This window comes from Prionailurus viverrinus, chromosome A2, assembly GCF_022837055.1.
Source record: "Prionailurus viverrinus isolate Anna chromosome A2, UM_Priviv_1.0, whole genome shotgun sequence".
In the NCBI taxonomy this organism is placed as follows: Eukaryota; Metazoa; Chordata; class Mammalia; order Carnivora; family Felidae; genus Prionailurus; species Prionailurus viverrinus.
In genome coordinates this window covers 114,413,117-114,438,874 of record NC_062562.1, presented here as the reverse complement: position 1 = coordinate 114,438,874, position 25,758 = coordinate 114,413,117, and the positions used below count along the sequence as shown (strand labels likewise).

At 40.6% G+C, this 25,758-nt stretch overlaps 1 protein-coding gene across 2 annotated transcripts in view; it reads right to left on the bottom strand.

Moving 5' to 3' along the window:
* DNAH11 (dynein axonemal heavy chain 11) overlaps positions 1-25,758 on the bottom strand; it is a 355,616-nt gene that overhangs the window by 292,643 nt on the left and 37,215 nt on the right. For both annotated transcript variants that reach the window (XM_047849106.1, XM_047849105.1), the window contains exons 9-10: positions 6,742-6,858; positions 197-334 (exon numbers count right to left, since the gene is read on the bottom strand). In XM_047849106.1, coding sequence (XP_047705062.1) covers positions 197-334; positions 6,742-6,858 — 255 coding nt within the window. The remainder of the gene's footprint in view (positions 1-196; positions 335-6,741; positions 6,859-25,758) is intronic.

Sequence of the window (25,758 nt, the reverse complement as noted above, 5' to 3'; positions counted from 1 at the left end):
TATGCGTTAAGAACTTGAGTAGTAGGGTTATGGTCCTAAGCCAAGTTCATCTGCATAAAGAAACCAATTAAATAAAGGCATAAAAGGCTTAGGGCCCATATCTACTCTTTAGGTATCATTAAATCAAGTCCCAATTGATGGTCATTACCCACAAAAATGATGCTGTGGATGTGCTCAACTTCACCCCCCTACTTACCTGCTTCACGTGTTCATTATACAACTGCTTACACATATCCAACTCCGCGTCAAACATGAGCACTAGTGTGCTATAATGTGGGCTGAAGATTTCCATGACAACCGGTTTCTCTAGAAAATTCCCAAATACGGTCAAAAGCTGTGAAAAATCAAAGTTACAAGGTTGAGAACTGTGGGTTTTTAATACAAATACTCCATTATTTGCCCCCATTAAACCTCCTATATGACTAGAGATAAAACAAAATTCTAGAACCCTAAGAGAATCCTGAAGTACCTCCAAATTGAAAACATTTGTCCAATAAAGCAAATACTAAATGTAAAGCAATTTCCCTGCCTCAGCAGAAAATGAGAGGAGTCAGAAATTAACTACTGTCTATCAGCAGTCTCTGCTCGCAGATAACACTACTTCCGCCTGCTGGGCACCGGGAACTGTTTTAGAAGAGACTGTGCAGATATGAAAAACAGAAGTAAAACGTGTGCCCTCTTTATTTGTTCTCCTCTCCTGCACGTAGGCTCTTTCGATACAAGAATATCCATAGGGAGGCCCTCCAGGTCACACCTTTAGTAATTCTGCCAGGGGCACCTGGGTGGCTCAGCCGGTTATGCGTCCAACTCTTATTTCAGCTCAGATCATGATCTCACGGTTTTTCGAGTTCGTGGCCCTAATCGTGCTGAGCTGGCAGTGCTGAGCCTGCTGGGGATTCTGTCTCCTCCCCACTCAAGCTGTTTCTGTTTCCGTCAAAATAAATACACTTCATGATAGTAATAGTCATAGTAAATTATACCGAATGTACCAGTTACTGTGATTGTCCTGCGCATGGCAGCCATGTTACCTGCCACACCACCCAGCGACCCCCGACACGGTGGCCTCGGGCCGTAGTGGTGACCTGTTCCCAGGGCAACTATCCCACAGGCAGACATCTCCTTTGACAGGAATGTCCTACTCAAACTAATGCCTTGAACTCATCACATTCTCTCCTCCTCCGGAAAAGAATTGGGGCACAGCAGCTTGAAGTCACCGTGGCAAAATTAGGAGTGAACAAAAACTATCAGCAAGGGGAGGAAACCAATAGGGAGACAGAAGAAAAAGAAGTGGACTGGAACAGGATCACATCACCTGTAAGCAGGACAGTAAAGGTCCTTCAGCCCTCCTCGCTCAGTCCAGGCTCCCCACCCAAATCCAAATGAACTTTCACCACCAGTTTCCACAAGGCTTAGCTATCTGAGGAGCCTGACCTTGGATCTCCACTAGCCTCCTGCCTTGTCTTCTGCCCCACGTGGATCCTTCTGCGTGCCGGCGTCAGACAGCTTTCCTTGCAAGCAAAACGATGTAATTAAAATGCACACTGTCATATAAGATGTGCTTAAATAATGCTTGCGAGGTGCCACGTACTGTATTTTAAGGGCCTTACAATGCTGTTGTCACATCTTTCAGATAAGAAAACGGAGTCGTGGAGAGGGAGTCATTTCCCCAAATTCTCACAGCTAGTGGCAGGGCTGCTGTTGGACACTGGGCAGTCTGGCACCAGGGCCAGGGCTTCCCGGTGCGGGCCCTAAACAACCAAGGGGTCATTTAAAATTATTTTGTCACTTGCTTACTCTGTGTGGGTTTCATCAAATGTCAGTTACTAGACCTGTTATATAGATGTTTCTTTAAAAGAAGATACCTCCTCAAAGTCAGTAAACACCAGCAAGATGGCAGAAAACCATACACCAATGTCTATGCCTTCTTAAGGTGTCCCTCAAAATTTATTTTCTTTACGGGCATCTGGGTGGCTCAGTGGGGAAGCGTCCAACTTTGGCTCAGGTCATGATCTCACAGTGGGTGAGCTCGAGCCCCACATCGGGCTCTGTGCTCACAGCTCAGAGCCTGGAGCCTGGTTCAGATTCTCTGTCTCCCTCTCTCTCTGCTCCTCCCTCACTCATGCTCTGTCTCTGTCTGTCTCAAAAATAAACAAAACATTTAAAAAACTATTTTTGTTTTCTTTAAACAACAACTGTTGGTGAGGACGTGGAAAAAAAAAAAAAGCAATGCTGATGCACCGTTGGTGGGAATGCAAACTGGTGCAGCCACTGTGGAAAACAGTATGGAGGTTCCTCACAAAATTAAAAATAGAATTACCATACGATCCAGTAATTGCACTACTGGGTATTTACCCAAATACAAAACACTAATTTGAAAAGATATATACACCGCTATGTGACTGTAGCATTATTTACAAAAGCAAAATATGGAAGCAACCCAAGTGTCTATCAATAAATGAATGGGTAGAAAAGATGTGGTATATGTACAATAGAATATGAGCCATAAAAAAAGAATAAAATCTTGCCACTTGTAACAGCATAGATGGATCTAGAGGGAATAATGCTAAGTGAGAGAAATCACTCGGAAGAAGACAAATAACCCATGATATCATGTATGTGAAATTTAATGAAGAAAAAAAAGACAAGAGAAGAAGACTCAAAAACAGAGAACTGGTGGTTAGCAGAGGGTATGTGGGATGGATGATGGATGAAACAGGTGAGGGGTGTTAAGAGGACACATAGGATGAACATTAAGTAATGTACAGGATTGGGATTTTTAATTGTTTTCTTTGTTTGAGAGAGAGAGAGAGAGAGAGAGAGAGAGAGAGAGAGAGAGAGAGAGAAAGGGTGTGAGCCAGGCTGAGTGGGAGAGGGGCAGACAGAGAGGGAGAATCTCAAGCAGGCTCCTGCCCAGGGCAGAGCCCGACTCAGGGCTCACTCTCACAACCAGATCATCACCTGAGCGAAATCAAGAACTGGATGCTTAACCAATGGAGCTGAAGTAAGGTAATGTACAGAAATGTTGAATCACTGTATTGTACAACTAATTTAACACTATATGTTAATTACACTGGAATTAAAGCAAAATAATGGGGGGAAAAACCTGTTCTTTAAAAACAGCTTTCCTGTTAACATTTTCTAAATATTTACATAAACCACATTCACTGGGGGAAAAACAGCAACAACAACAACAAAAAATTGTTCGAAGTAAAAAGTAGATTTAACTGTATCTTAGAGATCAGTTTAGATACATTAGGCTTTTTTTCCTCTGGTAATATCAATTATAACTACTATAGAAACTGCTAAACATTTTTAAACCTGCTTGGTTAGCGGCTACCTAGCAAAATGCAAATAGACTTTCTCCTTACAACCACTATTTTGTTGACTTTGGATTTTGTATTAACATTCAGAAGCCAACACTGAGATTGAACAAAGAAGCGCAATCCTCCGACAGCAGGGAAATGCACTGATTTCCCAACATGCTCTTTCAAACACTTACTGTACTGACCACAAGTGAAATACCAGAAGCTTCCTGACCACATCTCATCTTGTCTACCTGGTATGTTTAGTGAGACGTGACTCCAAGTGTAACAGAGAAAAGACACAGAGGCTATGGGGAGGCTGGAGAGCCAGGAAATGGTAAGAAGAAAAGTCTTAACCCTTTAGGCAGGTGCACATGACCAAGTAGCTAAAAATTACCCTCTGGGATGCGAACTGTGGTCCCTGGCACCTCTTGCTTCCTTGTCATGATGGCACTGAGAGCTATTCTGTAAAGAGCATAAAAAACACTTCCCTTCCTATCAACCTCAAACGATTAAACATGGACTCCTACTACATGTTTCGTCTCCTAAATATCCCATTTGAGATCTTTAAGATCCACTGTAATTTTCTTCTAATTCCCACTTTCACTACGTAACATGGCTTTTCCTAAGGCTGTTGCCACCATTCAAGTACTAGCTATTTATGTTTTTTTCCTAGCTTTTCCTCTTTCCACAATTTTTTTAATCTCTTGCCACCTGAACCATTACACATGTCACACTTTTATCGCTTCCACTTTCACTGTCTGAGGACTCCTCTAGACACTTTAACTCGCACACTTCAGTCTAGCTTCACGCAGACACACTACATTTCAGAGAAACATCCCTTCGCGTTTGGCTTTGTTTTGTTTTTTATTGAGTGTCGACACTTGGAGGCTTTGAACTACAGTTTCACATTAGAGGAGAACAGTGTTTGGGCCCAGTGCCCTTCCTGGTCACGTCTTTGCCAAGGGCAGGCATGAATCATGGTCTTGGGAAAAGCGTCTGCAAATATTTATTCCCTGGGACCCAACAGCCAACGGTCACAGTTTATCATCCTGTACCGGTGGCAGAGATTGTTTTTTCCTCAATACGCAATCCTGTAAGTTTTGTCCTCTGCCACTTTTCTCCCTGCAGTCACCCTCACCAGGGTGTCATTCCATTACTCTGACGACCAGTCTACCCAACCCCAAGCAGTTATGAAGTGTTGGCTACATAAGACACTGAAGGAAGGGATCTAAATATAACAAAAAACCTAAGATGATGTCCCACCCCTGCAGAGCTACCAGGCAGGAGCTCATGTTATACGTTTCCACAGACAAGGTACAAATATGGGGAAAGTTAAAGAAAAAAAATACATGACAAAAAGACAAAGTTGTTTAGAAAAAGAGAAGTGGCACACACGAGAAGAGAATCCGTACCAACCGTTGTGCTAAGAGAAGAAGAGAGACTTGAATTAGAAGAGGTAGCAGGGGCGCCCGGGTGACTCAGGTGGTTAAGCATCCAACTTTGGCTCGGGTCCTGATCTTTCGGTTTGCGAGTCCAAGCCCTGCATGAGGCTCTCTGTCGGGCCAGAGCCCGCTTCAGATCCTCTGTGCCTCTCTCTCTCTCTGCCCTTTCCCCAGTCGCACTCTCTTTCTCTCTCAAAAATACACAAACACTATTTTTAAAATGTTTATGTATTTACTTTTGACAGGAAGGGAGCACATGCACAAGTCAGGGGGAGAGAGAGGGGGAGGCACAGGATGCCAAGCAGGCTCCAGACTCCTAGAGGTGAGCGCAGAGCCCGACGTGGGGCTAGAACTCCCAAACTGTGAGATCATGACCCGAGTTGAAGTCACACCAACTGAGCCACCCAGATGCCCCATTTTAGGGTTTTTTTCTACATTTATTTATTTATTTTTGAGAGAAAGCAGGAAGGAGCAGGGAAGGGGCAGACCAAGAGGGAGAGAGAGAATATCAAACAGGTTCTGTGCTCTCAGCACAGAGCCAGACATGGGGCTTGAACTCACTAACTGTGAGATCATGACCTGAGCCAAAGTCGGACACTTAACTGACTGAGCCACCCAGGCACCCCAACATTAAAAAAAAAGGCTTTAACAACAACAACAACAACAACAACAACAACAGGTAGGAGCCTCTGTAAAGAGAACCATCTACATTCTTTCCTCTAGTTATTTATAAAAGCATGAAAAACAAAGTAGCTCCAGTAGCAGAGAGTATGATACATTACTAGGTACCCATTACAAAAACAGTATTGAATTCTGCTATAAAAGAAAATATTTATGATTGATTGCTAAGTGAAAAAGGTTGCCGAGGGCCAGCCTATGATGTCACTTTTGTCAAAGAGATACATGTATGCATTTCTAGCCAAATAAAAAGTAGTGGTGGTATTAAATAGTAATTTCTGAGAGATGGGATCACAGGCAGCTTAATTCTACAATAACAGGCTATATATTTTGGGCAACAGCATCTCCATTTCATCTCCCAGCTCTTACAAAATGAACAACTACTTGATCCTTGTCAATTCTCCATGTTAAAATGCTTTCCCAGGCCAAGACAATTCCACCTTCACCACCAACTGACTGATCATGTGAATCTGAAGGTCAAAATCGGACAGTATCTTACATGAAGCCTGTGTCCATTCTCTTGTTTTGCACTGCCATTTTCAATGAATTGTGCCCAAGATTCCCTAGGCGTATTTCTCCTGAAACAGAAGCCTCAGTTCCTCTTGTGGGATATCATCTGAATTTACATGTCACTTACAGTTCTTTTCTTTGACAAGCAAGTTTCATATATGTCCCTCTTCCTCATCTCATAAGCTGTCCTTTTGGGAGGTCTGCGACGATGCATTTCTTTTATGTAACTCAGAATACATACATAGCACACTGCATTTCGTCAGTTCTCTGTCCAACATTTTTTTGCATCTTAACATCTCAAAGTGGACTATTGTATATAACCGATGGAACCATAATTTTTTGGCACCACTTTCCTTTCTGTATACACAGAATAATGGTGTGTTTGATAACCTATGATGTCTTTATATCTCATGAAACATAGTACCCAAAATGCTATTTGTTTCAGAGTAATGAAGTGGCCAGGTAAACCCAACACATGTAAACAACGGTAAAGAAAAAAATCTTAGATTAAGAGGTATTTCCCACTTTTCATGGAGGCTTAATTTTCAATCAGGATTTCATTGGCCATGCCAACCTCACTCTAAAGGTAACAAGAGCTACAACACTGCATCTGAGAAAAGATCAATGCCCCAAAGTCCTGACAATGACCTTGTCCAGGGTGCACATCATTCATCAGAGCAGTACGTAAAATTTAATTCAGGGAGGTGAATGCAAACAGCATGTGACTGGTTAATAGTTTACCTGGATCTGAAAGGAATGTATTCACTAGGAAAATATTTTTTAATGATAGCTTCTTCAGAACTAACCTTGAATGCAGCTTCTAAACCATTGCAGTTAAAGAAACCTTCACAAAGAATTGTCCCAAGCCTTCGGTCAAATTCCAAAGTTTTGGACTTAAACACAACATAATCACTTTCAAATTCCTGTAAAATTGAAAGGCAAATAGTTTATGAGAAAGTATCCAACAGTGAAAATAGCAATCACTGAAGCATGACCTGCCTCCCTCCCTCTCCTTCCCTGTGACACCCTTCCCCCCTCCCCTTCTCTCCCTCCTCCTTCTCCCCATCTCTCTGAATGTTTCATAGCAGGATTCCAGGGAAGAACAAGAAAGAACTTATCTAACTGTTCAAAACAGGAGCCTTATGGGAACACTGAGCATTTAGCACTGCCAGCCTGCGTTTCCACCGGCCTTTTGACCGGCGCAGACCTCGACATCAGCATTTGGACCCACGGTCTGTTGTCCTCCTCCCAATCCATTTTTTTTTTTTAATCAGTGATAAAGCAAAGCTTTTCTGAAAATAAAAAAGAACCCATCTTCATTGTAATTTCAGTATACCTATAAGTTTAAAGAGGATGGTTTCTCATGGAGCAGAAAACCTACCCAGAAACACTATTTCTTCAGGCGAGAACAAAAATCACAGGTCTGTAAGAAAGCATCATTAGTGATACGGATGAAACACAATGCTCTTCCATTTTCCCTGCGTGTTAATATGCAGTTAACAACCCCCAGTTTCCTCCTAATAATAACCACCCACTCCCGTGATTAGAAAGAATGAAATCGTGAAAGAATAACTATCATCTGCATGGCACAGCAATTCACGGTCTTCACCGAAGAAGTTCCAGAAATTCACTAACACTTTGGGCTTTCCAGTCATGCTGCCCCTAGACCGTGTACCACCCATTGAACATCACGGAGTCCTCTGTTACCTCTATAAACAAAGCCTCATCTATTAATAACAGCAGTAATACTGATGGCTAACATTCAGTTTTCTGTTCTGAACGCTTTCCAATATTAACTCAACTTGCACAAACACCACATGATGTAGGTGATACTGTTTCCGCCTTATACGGGACAAAACAAACTCAGGGAAGTTAAATAACCTGCCCATAGTCACAGCAGAACCAGAGCGTAAATCCTGGCAACCTGACTCCAGAGCCCACATTCCAATCACAACGTTTGTAGGTTTCTACGAAGGTACACCCCTTGTGCTGACCCTTTAACACACCCTGACAACAGAGTGCAATGGCAACGTTCTAGGGCTCTGTGTGTCATATATCACAATGTTATATTTAGCATCTAGAGGAAGTCTCTAGGTCTGAACAAGAGATAGTCTCTTCATTCAAGATCAATGACTTTTAAAAGTAAACACAACTTCCCAACAAGTCTCAACAAGCCTAACTTATCCCTCTTCTCAGTACAACAAGAAGCTTACAATTTCAGATGCTCAAGTGTTAAACAGTTAGTAGTCAATAGCTCAAGGAGGGGAAAATGCGAATCTCGATCCCAACTATCTCTCTCTCTCTCTCCTAAACTGTTTTACTCATTCAACCCAAATTCAGAAGGCCAATGGCACCTCTCCCCATGAAAGTCTCACAGATAATTCAAAGTCATCTTGCACAAATCTGAATTCATCATTTTCTCTAAAAAGCAGCTCTTTTTAGACACCCAAACAGAAATTTCAGCCACCTCCTTTGCCCCCTTCTCTCTTGGTCAAGTGCTATCAATCTCTTCTCTTAACCACCTTGTGAGTACGCCGACTACGCTCCCTCTCTCCAGGCATCACTCTGGTCCAGATCACCACTACCATTCAGCTGGATTTCTGCTAAACACTTTCTTTGCCTCTATTATTGTCTCTATGAATAATTTCTCAAACTGCCATCTAAATAAGCTTCCTAAAAAAAGAAATATTATGATGTCACTATTCATAATCCTCCAATTCATAATCCTTATTTTTTAAGATAAAGTCTCAAAAGTCTTACCACACTCTATAAAACCCTATGTGATCTGGACCCCCTTTCACACTAGGAACCAGCCCCACCTGCCTGGTCATACCCATCCTCTCTTTCTGAAGGATTCAATTTTCCACTAATCCCTTCCTTTTTACCCACTCTTCACCTGCCTAATGTGTATTTATTTTTCAGTTCTATTTATCTTTCAGGTACTTTCTCAGTTTCCTCTCACTTCCTTTGGCAAAGGGGCCCTTCACAAACATTCTCCTAGCGCTCTGTATTTTTCAAATCCTAGCACTGAGCCCACTGGATTATTGCCTACCTGTATTCTCCCCTGGAGTCAAAACTCTGGGAGTATAATGAACAGGTTTAGTAGTCAGAGTCACAGTCCCCATACTTAATGGGGTTCTTGGCACACACGTGTTTCTCAATAAATACTTATTAAAGCATTAACAATATGCTGGAATTACTCAAGGATCATTATAAACTTTTTTTTTTCCACCTTGGCAACTGCAAAATTGCCCTTATTAGTGACATGAGAAATTACTGAAGTTTTAGCTAGAGAAATGCCCTGATTTGACTTAACTCCTAAAAGGCACTCATGCTACTGGGTGAAAAATAGACCCTAATGGAGCCAAGACAGGGGCGAAGCAGTTTCGGGGCAAAGGCAGTAATTCAGGTCAGAGATGAGATGTGGGTATAATCTCAGGGTATGTCTGGAAGAACCTGCTGTTTATCATGGGTAAAAGAGCAAGACCGTGAATGATTCCAAAGCTGTGCATCACATGTGCCATCTAATGAGATGGAGACAAGGAAGAGTAGGTTGGAGTACAGGTAAAGGAGAGGTTCAGTTTTGCAAGTTTATATTGAGATGTCTATCAAATATTTCAGCTCAGATGTTGAGTGGGCAGTTGAACATATGCTACGTGTTTGGGATTTAGAAAGACCCTTAACCATTACGTATAATGTGCGACAGGCTTTTGGAACATGTTCTTTATGCAAATTCAAGAGGTTACTCTGTTTCTATTCTGAGAGTTTTCATCAGAAAAGGACACTGAATTTGGTAAAATGATTTTCATGCATCATTTAACATAATCATTCTTGTCTTCTTTAAAACTGTTAATATGTGGATTTTCAAATATTAAACCAGCTTTGCATCCCTAAAATAAACCTCACTTGCACATGGTATAGGTCCTTCTTCTGTGTTGCCAAATTCTGCTTACTAATACTTTGCTAAGGGTTTTTAGCTCTAGATTTATGAGGGAAAATAGTTTGTACTTTTCCTTTTTTTTTTTTTTTTTATTATCTGCTCTGGTCTGGTAATCAGGATAATAACTACTAGCTTCATAAAACAAATTAGGAAGTGTTCCCTCCTCTCGTATTTCTGTAAGAAACTGTGGAGAACTAATATTAATTCCTAAATATTTGGAAATAACTGAAGAATTCTCCAGTTAAACAGTCCGGGCCTGGATATTTCCTTTGGGGAAGTTTTTTTTTTTTTTAAGTTTATTTATGTATTTTCAGACAGAGACAGAGGGAGAGAGGAGAAGACAGTGAGGGAGAGAATCTCAAGCAGGCTCTGCATTACCAGCGCAGAGTCTGATATGGGGCTCAAACTCATAAAACTCTAAGATCATGAGCTGAGCCAAAACCAAGAGTTGGACGCTTAACCGACTGAGCCACCCAGGAACCCCCCTTTTGGGAAGTTTTTAAATCACAAATCCATTTTTCTTAGTAGTTATATTATTCAAATTTTCTATTCATCACAGGGGAAAAAAATGTCAACCACATGTGGTGATGGATGTTAACTAAACCTACTGTGATCATCGTTTCTCAATCTATGCTCATGTCAAACTCATGTTGCACAACTAAAACTAATTGATCAATGTTATATGTCAAATGTATCTCACTTTAAAATTTGTTTCTGGGGCACCTGGGTGGCCCAGGTGCTTAAGCATCCAACTTCAGCTCAGGTCATGATCTTGTGGTTCTTGAGTTAGAACCCCACATCAGGCTGCCTGCTGTCAGTACAGAGCCCATTTCTCATCCTCTGCCCTCCCTTCTCTGCCCTTCTCCCACTCGCACACTCGCTCTCAAAAATAAACATTAAAAAAATTTTCTTAATGGCACAAAAACAGACACTCAGATCGATAGAACAGAATAGAGAGCCCAGAAATGGACCCACAAACATATGGCCAACTCATCTTTGACAAAGCAGGAAAGAATATCCAATGGAATAAAGGCAGTCTCCTCAGCAAGTGGTGCTGGGAAAACTGGACAGGGACATGCAGAAGAATGAACCTGGACCACTTTCTTACACCATACACAAAAATAAACTCAAAATGGATGAAAGTCCTAAATGTAAGACAGGAAACCATCAAAACCCTCGAGAAGAAAGCAGGCAGAAACCTCTCTGATCATGGCTGCAGCAACTTCTTACTCAACAGGTCTCTGGGGGCAAAGGAAACAAAAGAAAAATGAACTACTGGGACCTCATCAAAATAAGAAGCTTCTGCAAAGTGAAGGAAACAATCAGCAAAACAAAAAGGCAACCGACAGAATGGGAGAAGATATTTGGAAATGGCATATCAAATAAAGGCTTAGTATCCAAAATCTAGAAAGAACTTATCAAATTCAGCACCCAAAAAACAAATAATCCAGTGAAGAAATGGGCAAAAGACAGGAATAGACACTTCTCCAAAGAAGACATCCAGATGGCCGACACATAAAAAATGCTCAACATCACTCATCAGGGAAATACAAATCAAAACCACGATGAAAGATGAGACACCACCTTACACCTGTCAGAATGGCTCACATTAACAACTCAGGCAATGAAAGATGTTGGCGAGGATGTGGAGAAAGAGGATCTTTTTTGCATTGCTGGTGGGAATGCAAGCTGGTGCAGCCACTCTGGAAAACACTATGGAGGTTCTTCAAAAAATTAAAAATAGAACTACCCTACGACCCAGCAATTGCACTAGGTATTTATTCAAGGGATACAAGTGTGCTGTTTCGAAGGGACACATGCACCCCCATGTTTATAGCAGCACTATCAACAATAGCCAAAGTATGGAAAGAGCCCATCGATGTCCATCGATGGATGAATGGATAAAGAAGATGTGGTATATATATACAATGGAGTATTACTCGGCAATCAAAAAGAATGAAATCTTGCCATTTGCAACTATGTGGATGGAACTGGAGGGTATTATGCTGAGTAAAATTAGTCAGAGAAAAACAAATGTCATATGACTTCACTAATATGAGGACTTTAAGACACAGAACAGATGAACATAAGGGAAGGGAAACAAAAATAATATAAAAACAGGGAGGGGGAAAAAACATAAGTAACTCTAAAATATGGGGAACAAACAGAAGGTGACTAGAGGGTTGTGGGAGGGCGGATGGGCTAACTGGGCAAGGGGCATTAAGGAATCTATTCCTGAAATCATTGTTGCACTATATGCTAACTCATTTGGATGTAAATTTAAAAAATAAAATAAAAATTTTAATTTATCTATTTCTCATTGGACGAGCTGTGATAGTTCTGGTATTTGAGGAATCGGTCCATTTCTTCCGGGTGTCAAATTGATGTGTGCAGAGGTTGTTTTTTGTTGCAATATTCCCTATTATTCTTTTGATGTCTGCAGAGAATGTAGTGGTAGCCCATTTTATCCCTGATACTGGTAATTTGCTTTTTCACTTTGTCTTTTCAAAGAATTAACTCTTAGTTTCATTGATTTTTCTCTGTTTTTTAAATTTCATAGATCCGTTCTCTTTACTGTTTCCTTCTTTCTAGTTGCTTTGTATCTACTTTGCTCTTTTTTCTAGGTTTTCTGTTTCTTTGTTTTTTTCCTCTAGGCTCTTAAAGTGAAAACGTCGACTACTGTTTTGAGACTTTTTTAATCTATACATTCTGAGTGCTATCATTGTCTCTCTCAGAACTGCTTTGGCTGTTCCCACAAATTTTGATAGGTTCCATTTTCAGTTTCATTAAGTTCTCTATATTTTATTTCCCTTGACACTGTTCTTTGATTCATGGAATATTTAAAGATGTGCTTCTCAGTTTCCAATGTTGAAATTTTCCTGTAAGGGCACCTGGGTGGCTCAGTCGGTTAAGAGTCTGACTCTTGGTTTTGGCTCAGGTCATGATCTCACAGTGTGTGAGTTCGAGCCCCGCATCAGGCTCCTTGCTGACAGCACAGAGCCTGCTTGGGATTCTCTCTCTCCCCCTCCCCCACTCACTCTCTCTGTCTCTCTCTCAAAAATAAATAAAACTTAAAAAAAATTAAAAAAAAAAAAGAAAATTTCCTGGTATGTTTACATTATTGATTTCTTTTTGATGCCATTGTCAACAAAGAACATATTCTGTACAATTTCAATCTCGTACATTTGTTAAGGTTGTCTTATGGCCTAGATATGGCATATCCTGGTATATGTTTCCTGAGCACTTAAAAAGGATGTGAATTCTGCTTTTGTTGCGTGGAGTGTCTTATAAACATAGATTAGATCCTCCTGGTTGATGTTAGTGAGTTCTTCCACATCCTTGCTCATTTCTGATTCACTTGTTCTTTCAATTTCTCAGAAGGGGCCAATGAGATCTCCAACTTGGAATGTGAATTTGTCTCTTTTTCTTTTCTGTTCTATCAGTTTTCAACCATATATTTTGCTGCTGTCTTCTTTGGCGCATACACATTTAGGATTGCTATGTCTTCTTGGAGGACTGACCCTTTTATCAAGGGTCTACAAATCTACAATATAATTTTAATCTACAAATTTGATTATATTTGAAGCAAATTTCTAAAATAAAGCATACAGTAGAGTCATATTTTTTACTACACTCTGGCAAGCTCTTTGTATTGGTGTATTTAGGTCATTTACATTTAAGGTAATTATTGCTACATTAAGGCTTAACTGTCAATTTTTTTTGTTTCTTTTCAGTTGTTTTCCTCCATTTCTTACTGTCTTCAGCTCTAATTATTTGAATTTTTTTTAGAATTACATTTGATGTAAATATAGTGTTTCAAATGTAACTCTCTGTATTGTTCTAGATTTTATATCTAAATACATTTATAAATTATTACATTATGTGTCCATCAGTTATCACTGTGTAATGTCATCGTCCTTCACCAGTTAAAGTATGAAATCTTGCCCTCCAGGGGCGCCTGGGTAGCTCAGTAGGTTAAGTGTCTGACCTCGATTCAGGTCATGATCTCACAGTTTGTGAGTTCAAGATCTGTGTCAGGCTCTGTGCTGACAGCTCAGAGCATGGAGCCCGCTCCACATCCTGCATGTCTCCCTTGCTCTCTGCCTCTCACCCACTCCTGCTCTTTCTCCAAAATAAATATTAAAAAAAATTTTTTTTTAAATCTTACCTCCCACAACCAATGAGTCAAGGAAGAAATCACAAAGGAAATCAAGGCTATCTTGAGATGAGTTCTAAGACGATGGCAGAGTAAGAGTAACCTGAGCTCACTTCCTCCCATGACACACATTTAATTTAAGTCCTTCGGAAAATGATCTAAAGATTAGCAGAAGAGATCATCCACAGCTAAAGACAAAGAAGAAGACACATTGAGAAGGGAAGAGGGGGCAGAGATGCAGTTGAGCACCAATCCCCCAGGGGAGGGACCCCCAAGTGGGAGGGATGTCACAGGTGTGAAGGTCCTCCTTGAGGAATGTTATCAAGCCACACATTAAGCACCCCAGGCCATGGGGATCTGTACCTAAAGACCTGCTCCTACAACACCTGGCTTTGAGAAGGGCTGCACTCCAGGAGAGGCAGAGGATTACAGGAAACTGAGACTGTTCTTAAAGGACCAGCACACTGTACCACTATGCCCAAGGCCTAGCACAGAGCAGCAGTTGGTCAAGCCACCTGGGTTATAAGTGAAGGAAATCTACTGACTTAATTTTAAGACGTGTGCTGAAGGGGAAGGGATCTACAAGGGCTTTCTCAGAGAAAGAAAGTGCTGGTGGGTGCCATTTTTCTTGCCCTCCTTCAATCTAGCTGGCTGGATGCTTGCCAGAGCTGGTTCTGACACTCTCCATCTGTACTGCTAGCACTCACTGTTGACCCCAGAATTCCCCTGCAGACCCACCCTGCCAAGTGGCTCCCGTCCCCGACACACCTGGCAGTCCTGGCTGGGACTGGCACCGCACGCCCCCTCCAAAGAGGCTCCTGGGGGTGGAGGGGGCATGCCTACACAAGCCTACCCTGATCTCTCAGCCAGCTATGCCAGGAGCCAGTCCTACCCACCAGCCAGCCTGTAGCAGCTATAGCCAGGCCTCTCAGCTGGGCATACCAGGGGCCAGCCCTTCCCACCAGTACACTCCCAGTAGTCACAGCCAGACGCTGCAGACAGATGGGCTGGGGGGCAGCAGCACTCACCAGCACAACTACAGCAGATGCAGCCCAGGCACAACAGGAGGGTGTATACTGCCCACACAGGGAACACCACCGGACCATCTGGTGCTGGGCACTAGGGGGCACTGTACTACTGGGCTCACAGACTGCCTTCTAAGTAACACCACAACCTTCAAGACCAGGAAACACAGCTGGCCTACATAATACATAGAAATAAACAGAGTGAGAAAAAATGAGGTGACAGAGGCATACGTTCCAAACAAAAGAACAAGATAAAATCTCAAAAAATAACTAAGTGAAATGGAGATAAGCAATCTATCTGATAAAGAGTTCAAAGTAATGATGCTCACTAAACTTGAGAAGAGTGGATGAAATCAGTGAGAACTACAACAAAGAAAGAAAATACAGCCTATCAGAACTAAAGAATACAATAAAGGAAAAATACAATCAAGAGCAGATTAGAGGATGCAGAAGAATGAATTAATCATCTGGGAGACAGTGTACTGAAATGGACTCAAGCTGAAGAGCAAAAAGAAAAATGAGCATATAGTAAGGTACTTCTAAGACAACATCAAGCATAACAACATTTACCTTATAGGTGTCTCAGAAGAAAAGAAAAAAAGAAAGGAAGGAAGGAAGGAAGGAAGGAAGGAAAGAAAGAAAGAAAGAAAGAAAGAAAGAAAGAAAGAAAAGAAAGGAAAGAAAGAAAGAAAGGCAGAACACTTATCTGAAGAAGTAATAGCTGAAAATTCCCTTAAACTGGGGAAGGAAATGGACATCCAGGAAAAAAAAAAGAGAGAGTCCCAAGCAAGATGAATCCAAATGTAAAAGGTCTAAATGCTCCCATCAAATAACATACAGTGAATGAATGGAAAACAAAATATGACTCAACTATATGCTGCTTACAAGAGACACACTTCAAGGGCGCCTGGGTGGCTCAGTTGGTTAAGCATCCAACTTCAGCTCAGGTGATGATCTCGCGGTTTGTGAGTTCCAGCCCCGCATCGGGCTCTGTACTGACAGCTCAGAGCCTGGAGCCTGTTTCAGATTCTGTGTCTCCTTCTATCTCTGCCCCTCTCCCACTTGTGCTCTATCTCTATCAAAAATAAACATCAGAAAAAAAAAAAGACACACTTCAAACCTAAAGATACATACAAACTACAAGTGAAGGGATGGAAAAAGTATTCCCTTCAAATGGAAGTGAAAAAAAAAAAAAAGCTGAGGGTAGAAATACTTATGGTAGACAAAAGAGGCTTTAGAACAGTGAGGTGGCTGTTCCAGCCAGTTAAGCATCTGACTCAGCCAGTTAAGCATCTGGCTCAGCCAGTTAAGGAGGTGGCTCAGCCAGTTAAGCATCTGACTCTTGCTTCTGGTTCAAGTCATGATCTCACAGTTTGTGAGCTCGAGCCCAAGGTCGGGCTCATGCCAACAGCATGGAGCCTGCCTGGGATTCTCTCTCTCCTCTCTCTGCCTCTCCCCCTGCTCACATGCACTCTCTCTCTCTCTCTCAAAAGAAACTTAAAAAAAAAATTTACTGCAAAAAGAGACAAAGAGCATTACATAATGATAAAGGGATCAATCCAACCTGAGGCTATAACAATTTTAAATATCTATGCACCTAAATATATGTTTAATAAGGGGTGCCTGGTTGCCTCAGTTCATTAAATGTTAGACTTCAGCTCAGGTCATGATCTTGCAGTTCACGGGTTTGAGCCCTGCGGGTCAGGCTCTGTGCTGACAGCTCACAGCCTGGAGCCTGCTTTGGATTCTTTGTCTCCCTCTCTGTCTGTCCCACCCCTGCTCATGCTCATGCTCTCTCAAAAATGTGTGTATATCAAAAAAATTAAAAATACATATCTTGACATGTAAAGCAAATATTGACATAAAGGGAGAAATACATTAACACATTAATAGTAGGAGACTTTAACATTCTGCTTACATCAGTGGATAGGTCATCCAGACAAAATCAGTAAAGAAAGAGTGGTTTTTAACAACACAGTAGGCCAGATGGGCCTAAAAGATATATACAGAACACTCCATCCAAATACAGCTGAATACACATTCTTTTCAAGTACACACACAACATTCTCCAGGATGGGTCATCTTAGGACACACAACAAGTCTTGATAAATATGAGAAGGCTGAAATCCTATCAAGCATCTTACTGACCACAACAGGATGAAACTAAAAATTACAAGAAAAACTGTAAAATACAAACACACGGAGACAAAACATGGTACTAAACTACCAGCTGGTCAATAAAGAAACCAAGGAGGACATCAAAAAATATCTGGAGACAAAAACAATAACAAAAAAAGGTGGACACACAATGGTTCAAGATCTTTGAGACTAAGTTAAAGCAGTCCTAAGAGGGAAATAGAGTGTGATACAGGCTTTCCTCAAGAAATAAGAAAAATCTCAAAAAATCTAACCTTATACCTAAAGGAACTAAAAAAAACCCAACAAAGCCTAAAGTTAGAAGGAAATAATAAAGATCAGAGAGGAAATAAAGACTAAAAAAAAAAAGAGAGAGAGAGAGATCAAATCAATGAATCTAAGAGCTGGTTCTTTAAAACAATAAAATGAGAAACCTTTAGCCAGTCTCAACAAGGGAAAAAGAGAACTCAAAATCAGAAATAAAAGAGGAAAACAGGGGCACCTGGGTGGTTCAGTCAGTTAAGCGTCCGACTTTGATTCAGGTCATGATCTCACTGGTCGAGTGTTCAAGCCCTGCCTGGGGCTCTGTGCTGACAGCTCAGAGCCTGGAGCCTGTTTCAGGTTCTGTGTCTCCCTCTCCCTCTGCCTTTCCCCTGCTCATGCTTGCACGCTCTCTCTCTCTCTTTCTCTCTCTCTCTCAAAAATAAACATTAAAAAAAAATTAGAAAAAAAATTTTTAAAGAGGAAAACGGTAACACAAACAACAACAACACAACAAACTCCATAGAAATAGAAAGGATTAGAAGAGACTACTATGAAAAATAATACCCCAGCAAAGCAGACAACCTGGAAGAAATGGAAAAATTTCTAGGAACATGCAATCTTCTGACACTCAATCAGGAAGAAATATAAAATATGAACAGAACAATTACCAGTGAGAAAAATGCATCAGTAACCAAAAAACTCTCAAACAAAAGTCCAGGACCCGATGACTTCACAGGTGAATTCTACCAAACACTTAAAAGAGAGTTAATACCTATCCTTTTCTAACTATTCCAAAAAAAATCTGAGAGGAAGAAGTACTTTCCAATTTATCCTATGATGTCAGCATACTGATACCAAAAACCAGACAAAGGCACTACAAAGAAAGAAAATTACCAATCAATATCCTTGATGAACAAAGATGCAAAAATTCTTGACAAAATATTAGGAAATCAATTTCAACAATATATAGAAAAGATCATTCATCATGACCAAAAATACATTAACAAAATGAAAGATAAAAATCACATTATCATCTCAACAGATGCAGAAAAAGCATCTAGCATAACTCAACATCCATTCATGATGAAAACTCAACAAAGTAGAGTTAAAGGGAACACACCTCATGATAAATAAAGGCCATCTATGACAAACCTGCAGCTAACATCATTCTCAAAGGTAAAAAGATGAAAGCTTTTCTTCTAAGATCAGGAATCAGACAGTTATGTCCACTCTTGCCACTTTTACACAACATAGTACTGGAAGTTCTTGGGAAAGCAATTAGATGGGAAAAATAAATCAAAGGCATCCAAGTCGGAAAGAAGTAAAACTATCACTCTTCACAGATGACATGGCACCATATATAGAAAACCCTAAAGATGCCACCAAAACAAAACCTATTACAATGAATGTAATCAGTGAAGCTTCAGGATACAAATTAATACACAGAATCCTGTTGCATATCTATACACTAAAGAAATCATCAATAGGAAAAATTAAGAAAACAATTCCACTTACAAGTGGGTAAGAATAAAATATCTAGGAATAAATTTAACCAAAGACATCAAAGACCAGTACACTGCAAACTATACAACAAAGAAAATCCTAAAACTAGACGGCTTTACTGGTGAACACTAGCCAACATTTAAAGAAGAATTAACCCCAATCCTTCTTAAACTCTTCCAAAAGACTGTAGAGGAGGGAATACTCCTAACCCATTCTATGAGGCAAACACTGCCCTGACACCACAGCCACATAAAAATACTACAAGAAGGGCAAAGTGTAGACTGGTACCCCTCCTCAGTCATGATGCAAACACTCTCAACAGAAACTAGAAAACAGAATCCACCAGCTTATTAAAAGGATTATACACTATAAACAACTAAATTTCTTCTTGGAATGTAAGGATGGCAAGAGACAATCACTGTAGTTCACCAAAGCAATAAAATCAAAGGAAAAAAAAAACCCTACACAATCATCTCAACTGATGCATAAAAAACATGACAAAATTCAATTCCCTTTTAGGATAAAAACACTAAATAAAGAATGGAAGGAAACTTCCTCAACTTGATAAAGGTCATCTATCAAAACTGCCAAGCTAACAGCATATTCAATGCTCAAAGACTAAAATCTTATCCCCTAAGATCAAAAACAGGACAGGATGACCAATTTCACTCCTATTCAACATAGCATTAGAAACACTAGCCAGAACAATTATGTAAGAAAACAAATTTAAGGGGCGCCTGGGTGGCGCAGTCGGTTAAGCGTCCGACTTCAGCCAGGTCACGATCTCACGGTCTGGGAGTTCGAGCCCCGCGTCGGGCTCTGGGCTGATGGCTCAGAGCCTGGAGCCTGTTTCCGATTCTGTGTCTCCCTCTCTCTCTGCCCCTCCCCCGTTCATGCTCTGTCTCTCTCCGTCCCCAAAATAAATAAAAAACGTTGAAAAAAAATAAAAAATAAAAAATAAAAAAAAAACAAATTTAAAGTATTCAAATTGGAAAGAAGTAAAATTATCTCATAACACATACAAGGATTTTTTACGTAGAAAACCCTAAAGATTTTATGCCCCTCCTCCAAAAAAAAAAAAGCTATTAGCAGTAATATATTCAAAGTCACAGGATACAAAATCAATATGCACAAGTCAGTTGCAGTTCCATACCGATGGTGATGAACAATGAAGGTGGACCCTGACATATATACAAAAATTAACTCAAAGTGGATCAAAGACCTAAATATAAGAGTTCAAGTATAAAACTCTTAGAAGAAAATACTGGAGAAAATCTTCATGACATTCATTCAGCAATCATCTCTTGGATAGGACATGAAAGGCACAAACAACAAAAGAAAAAAAATGGATAAATCTGACTTTATCAAAATTCAAAAACTTTTTTGCATCAAAAAACATTATCAAAAAAGTGTAAAGAGAGAATGGGAGAAACTACTTGCAAGTCTTATATCTGATAAGGGATTAATGTCAAAAATGTAGAAAATAACCTCCAAGCAAACTGAAAAAATGGGCACTAGACTAGAATAAGTATTTCTTCACAGATATAAAAATGGCCAATAGGCACATAAAAATCATGACCAACACACTAGTTATTAGAGAAATGCAAATTAAAACACAATGAGATGTCACTTCACAGCCATTAGGATGGCTATGAAAAGAAAGAAAGAAAGAAAGAAAGAAAGAAAGAAAGAAAGAAAGAAAGAAAGAAAGAGAAAGAAAGAAAAAGAACAAGTGTTTGTGAGTGTGAGGACATGGTGGCACCGGAATTCTTCTGCATCACTGGTGGGAGGGCAAAACTGTTCAACCACTATGCAGAACAGCTCAGAAATTCCTCAGAAAATTAAATATAATAAAACAGGGGCACCTGGGTGCCTCAGTTGGTTAAGCGTCCAACTTTGGCTGAGGTCATGATCTCACAGCTCATGGGTTCAAGCCCCATGTCGGGCTCTGTGCTGATAGCTCAGAGCCTGGAGCCTGCTTCGGGTTCCATGTCTCCCTCTCTCTCTGCCCCTCCCCTGCTCGCACTGTGTCTCTCTCTCTCTCAAAAGCATTAATTTTTTAATGTTCTCTCTCAAACGTTAATATTTTTTTAAATGACAATAAATAAATTACCACCACACGATAAAGCATTTCAAATCCTAGTTATATACCCCAAAGAATTGAAAGGACTCAAATACTTGTATACCATTGTTCACAGCACCATTATTCACAAGAACCACAAGTTAGAAACAACCCAAGTATCTATCAACAAGTGAATAAATTTCAGCATTTACATATATTATTTAGCCTTAAAAAATCAAATTGTGACACATAAGACATTTTATCATTCCACCATTTATTGAGATACCTAAATTTATTGAGATACCTAAAATAAATTCATACAGAGAAAAAGCAGATGAGAGGTTACCAGTAACTGAGAGGAAGGGGCAGAAGAGAGTTATCATTTAATATGTGCAGAGTTTTTGTTTGAGATTTTAAAAAGTTCTGCAGGGTGTCTGGGTGACTCAGTCAGTTAAGCATCCTCTTGATCTCAGCTCAGGTCCTCATATCAGGGTTCCTGAGAGAGCCCCATGTGGAGCTCTGTATGAAGGGTGGAGCCCGCTTGGCATTCTCTTTCGCTGCCCCTCTCCCACTCTTGTGCACACTCTCTCTCAAAACAAACTTAAAAAAAAAAAGTTCTGTAAGCGGATAGCAGTGATGATTGTACAACACTGTCAATATACTCAATGCCATTTAATTGTACAGTTAAAAATGGACACAAAAGGGACACCTGGATGGCTCAGTTGGTTCATAGTCTGACTTCAGCTCAGTTCATCATCCCCTGGTTTGAGGGTTCAAGCCCCGCGTAGGGTTCGATACTGTCAGCACACAGCCTGCTTTGGATTCTCTATCTGCCTCTCTCTCTGCCCCTCCCTGCACCAGTGCTCTCTAAAACATTTTTTTTGTAATTGACACAAAAATTGTAATGTAGAACACATTCTACCACAATTTTTAATTTTTTTTTAATGTTTATTTTTGAGAAAGAGAATGAGCAGGGGAGGGGCAGAGAGAGAGAGAGAGAGAGAGAGAGAGAGAGAGAGAGAGTGTCCAAAGCAGGCTCCAGGCTCTGAGCTTTCAACACAGAGACTGACGCGGGGCTCAAACACACGAGCCACAAGATCATGGCCGGAGCCTCAGTCAGACACTTAACCAAGTGAGCCACCTGGCGCCCCTGCCACAATTTTTAAATAGGCAAAAAAAGAAAAAAACCTTACCTCCATTTTGATCCCTTTATACTCATCCATTTAAAACACGATGGTCTTAAATATTTTCAGCACATATAGTTAAAAACACAGTGTTGTAATTTCTGCTTTCACTGTCAAAAATAATTTAGAAAACTCAAGGAGAGGAGGAAAGCCCATTGTATTTACACATATTTTTCCTTACCATATTCTTCCTGGGGTCCCAAGTTTCCCTCTTTCAACATTTCCTCTCTGTAACAAGAACTTCCTTTAGCTATTCTTTTAGAGTCAGTCTACTGGTACCAAATTCTGTTAGTTGTTGTTCATCTGAGATTTTGATCTCCCCTTCATTCCTGAAGGCTATTTTTCACTGGGTAGGGAATTCTGAATTAACAGTTTTTTTCTTCCAGTGCTTGAAAATGTTTGACCATTTCCTTCTGGCCTCCATGATTTCTGATTAGAAATCCTCTTTCATTCACATCATTTTTCCCCATACCAAGTTGTTTCATGCTGCTTTGGTGAATTTTTATCTTCAGTTTTCAAAAGTTTAATTACGTGTCTTGGCATAGAATTCTCTGAGTTTACCCTTGGATTTATCTTTCTGCTTTGAGTTATTTCCTCTTGAATCTGTAGGTTTATATCTCTTGCCAAATTAAGGAAGTTTTCAGCCATTATTTCTTTAACACCTTAAGCCTCATGGTCTTTCTCTTCTTTTTTTCCAAAGCCAATGACACAAATGCTAGATCTGTTCCCTAAGGCTCTGTTCGTTTTATTGCTATGTTGTTTCTATGGCTCTATCTTCTAGTTGGTGAATGCTTTACCCCTCCATTCTGCCATTGACCCCAATCATTGTGCTTTGTATTTTATTCTGTTGTTCAGGTCTAAAATTCCCATTTTTTATTTGTTTCAAGTATGTTCCTTATTATTTGAAGCATTTTTAGCATGGCTCTTTAAAATCTGTGAGGTAACTCTAACATTTCTGTCATCTCAATGCTGCCATGTATTAGTTGTCTTTTTCATTCAGATGAGGTCTTCTTGGCTGTTGGTATAATATTTTCAATCAACTCTGGACATTTTCGTATTATGAGACTCTGGATGTTAAATCCTGTGTTTGCTGACTTTCCCTGATACTGCTCCAGCCTCATTATTGTCAGGTAGAGATCAACATCCAGGTTCTCATTTGGCATCCATGAACACCTGAGTGTGGGGAGCTCTATTCTATGGCTAGGCACTCAAGTTCCACCTGTGGTCTCCACAGAGGCCACAGCATAGGTGACTTCATTACCGGTCGGCCACGGTCAAAGTCCCGACTCTCCAGCAGGCTTCATCTGAGCTACCCCAGTGGGTAAGAATACTACTGGATGAGGAAAGAGGTCCAGGATTCCCTTGGGGTCACCACTGACTCCACAAAGAGTGAGCTCATTACTGGCCAGCCAGGATGAAATCACATCTCTCTAATTGGCCAATCTCTGACACCATCCCAGTAGGGTCGGGGGGGGGGGGGGGGGGGCGGGGGGGGCTGAGGTACCTGTTAGAGACTGGTTTTAAGTCTAGGCTCCCCAATCTTTGCTGACATGGATGGGAGCGAGACACAGTTTCTTCTGTGCTGGTTGACTGAACTAGAGAGATTATGGCCTACAAGTTTTGTCTTACTATGCTGTCCCTTTCTTAAGAGAGATCAGGCTTTCACTAGGGCTTTTTATGTCTGTGCCCATTGGTGTTTCCATGTTGCGAGTGTATCCAATTCCATGCCTGGGTCATTTCAGGTAACAAGAAAAGCCCCTAACCAATCCACCTCTTTTCACCCTTCAGAGTCTTTTGTTTTATATAGAGTGACCAGTGTTTTAGTCCTACTTACTAAAAGGAACAGGGAAACATATATCTATTCCATCTTCCCAGAAGCAGGAGTTCCTAAGTGAATTTTTAAAGAATGGCATCTGTTACTTTACCATTTAAAAATGAAAAGTACATCAATTCAATGGAATAATACCGAATTGTCTAAAAAGTAGCCAATACTTTTGTAGTGATAAAGACCGCCAAAATATATTAAGTGACAAAAGCAAGGTGTAAGTGATATGTAGAGAATGCGATCTGTGCAAAAACAGAATACAAAAGAATATATACATATATAGGCTAGTGCATGAACCAGGTACCTTTGGAACATTATATAAGAAACTCATAATGGTAAATAGCTTTGGGGAGAAAAACTGGAAGGCTTAGGAAAAAGACAGCAGGGTAAGAAGAAGGGGACTACATTTTTGCACATGCTACATTTCCAGAAGGATAAAAGAGTCATGTTTTTAAATAATATGTTTTATTTTGAAAAATAAGCAGGTAAGAGATACGAAAATCCTACAGATGGCTAATATAAAATGTATATCATTAAAATTAAAAATGCCCTATATATGGGGCGCCTGGGTGGCGCAGTCGGTTAAGCGTCCGACTTCAGCCAGGTCACGATCTCGTGGTCCGTGAGTTTGAGCCCCGCGTCAGGCTCTGGGCTGATGGCTCAGAGCCTGGAGCCTGTTTCCGATTCTGTGTCTCCCTCTCTCTCTGCCCCTCCCCCATTCATGCTCTGTCTCTCTCTGTCCCAAAAAAAATAAATAAACGTTGAAAAAAAAAATTTTTAAATGCCCTATATATTAATACAAAACTTAATCATTCAGTAGACTAGAAGAGGACAAAGATTAAATAGTGACTTTTGTTTTTTTCTTTAGTTTATTTATTCTGAGAGAGAGAGTGCGAGCGAGCAGGGGAAGGGCAGGGAGGGAGGGAGGGAGGGAGGGAGAGAATCGAAACCAGGCTCTGTGCTGTCAGCACAGAGTGTAACACGGGCTCCATCTCACAAACCATGAGATCATGACCTGAGCCGAAATCAAGAGTCAGACACTTAAGTGACTGAGCCACCCAGGAGCTCCTAAATAGCAACTTTTAACATGTATTTTGGATTCTGGTATGATGACAGTCTAGGTACCTGAAGCAACCTTCCCAGTAAGAACTAGGCAGAAAAAGTAAACAGACACAGCACCCTGGATCACTCCACCTCAGAGCACGGGTTTTCAGAGAGGATCCTGCAATGATGAACTTATTCCCTTTATTTCAATGAAGAGACAACAAGGGAGATAAATATTCAAGGGTCGGGAGCGGCACCACAGAGAGAGATTGCTGGGCATGGGGTTCAGAGTTCAAAACTGGAATCTGTTCCCCTCCCTGGGGACAGCGCAATCTCAGATAATTTACTTGATCTCATCTGCCTGGGTGTCACTCTCAGAATTATTAAGCAGGAATGTGTGAATGTGTGAATGTGTGAAGATTTGGCACAATTCCTGGCACCCCGCAATTGCTCAGTAAATATTAATGGACTCTGATGAACAGATACTTAGTGGAACCAAGAGATTACTCTCACGAATAGCCATCACCCTTGCTTAGTTATCTGGGGAATTTTATTTAATCAAGTAACACCTCAAAATGTCTGCCATGCAAAGCTGCTGAGCCTCAAGTCACCTGACTAGCTGTTAAATACAAACAATTAATAAAGCAAATCTCTTAGCAAGTCTGTTATCTTAATACAATATTG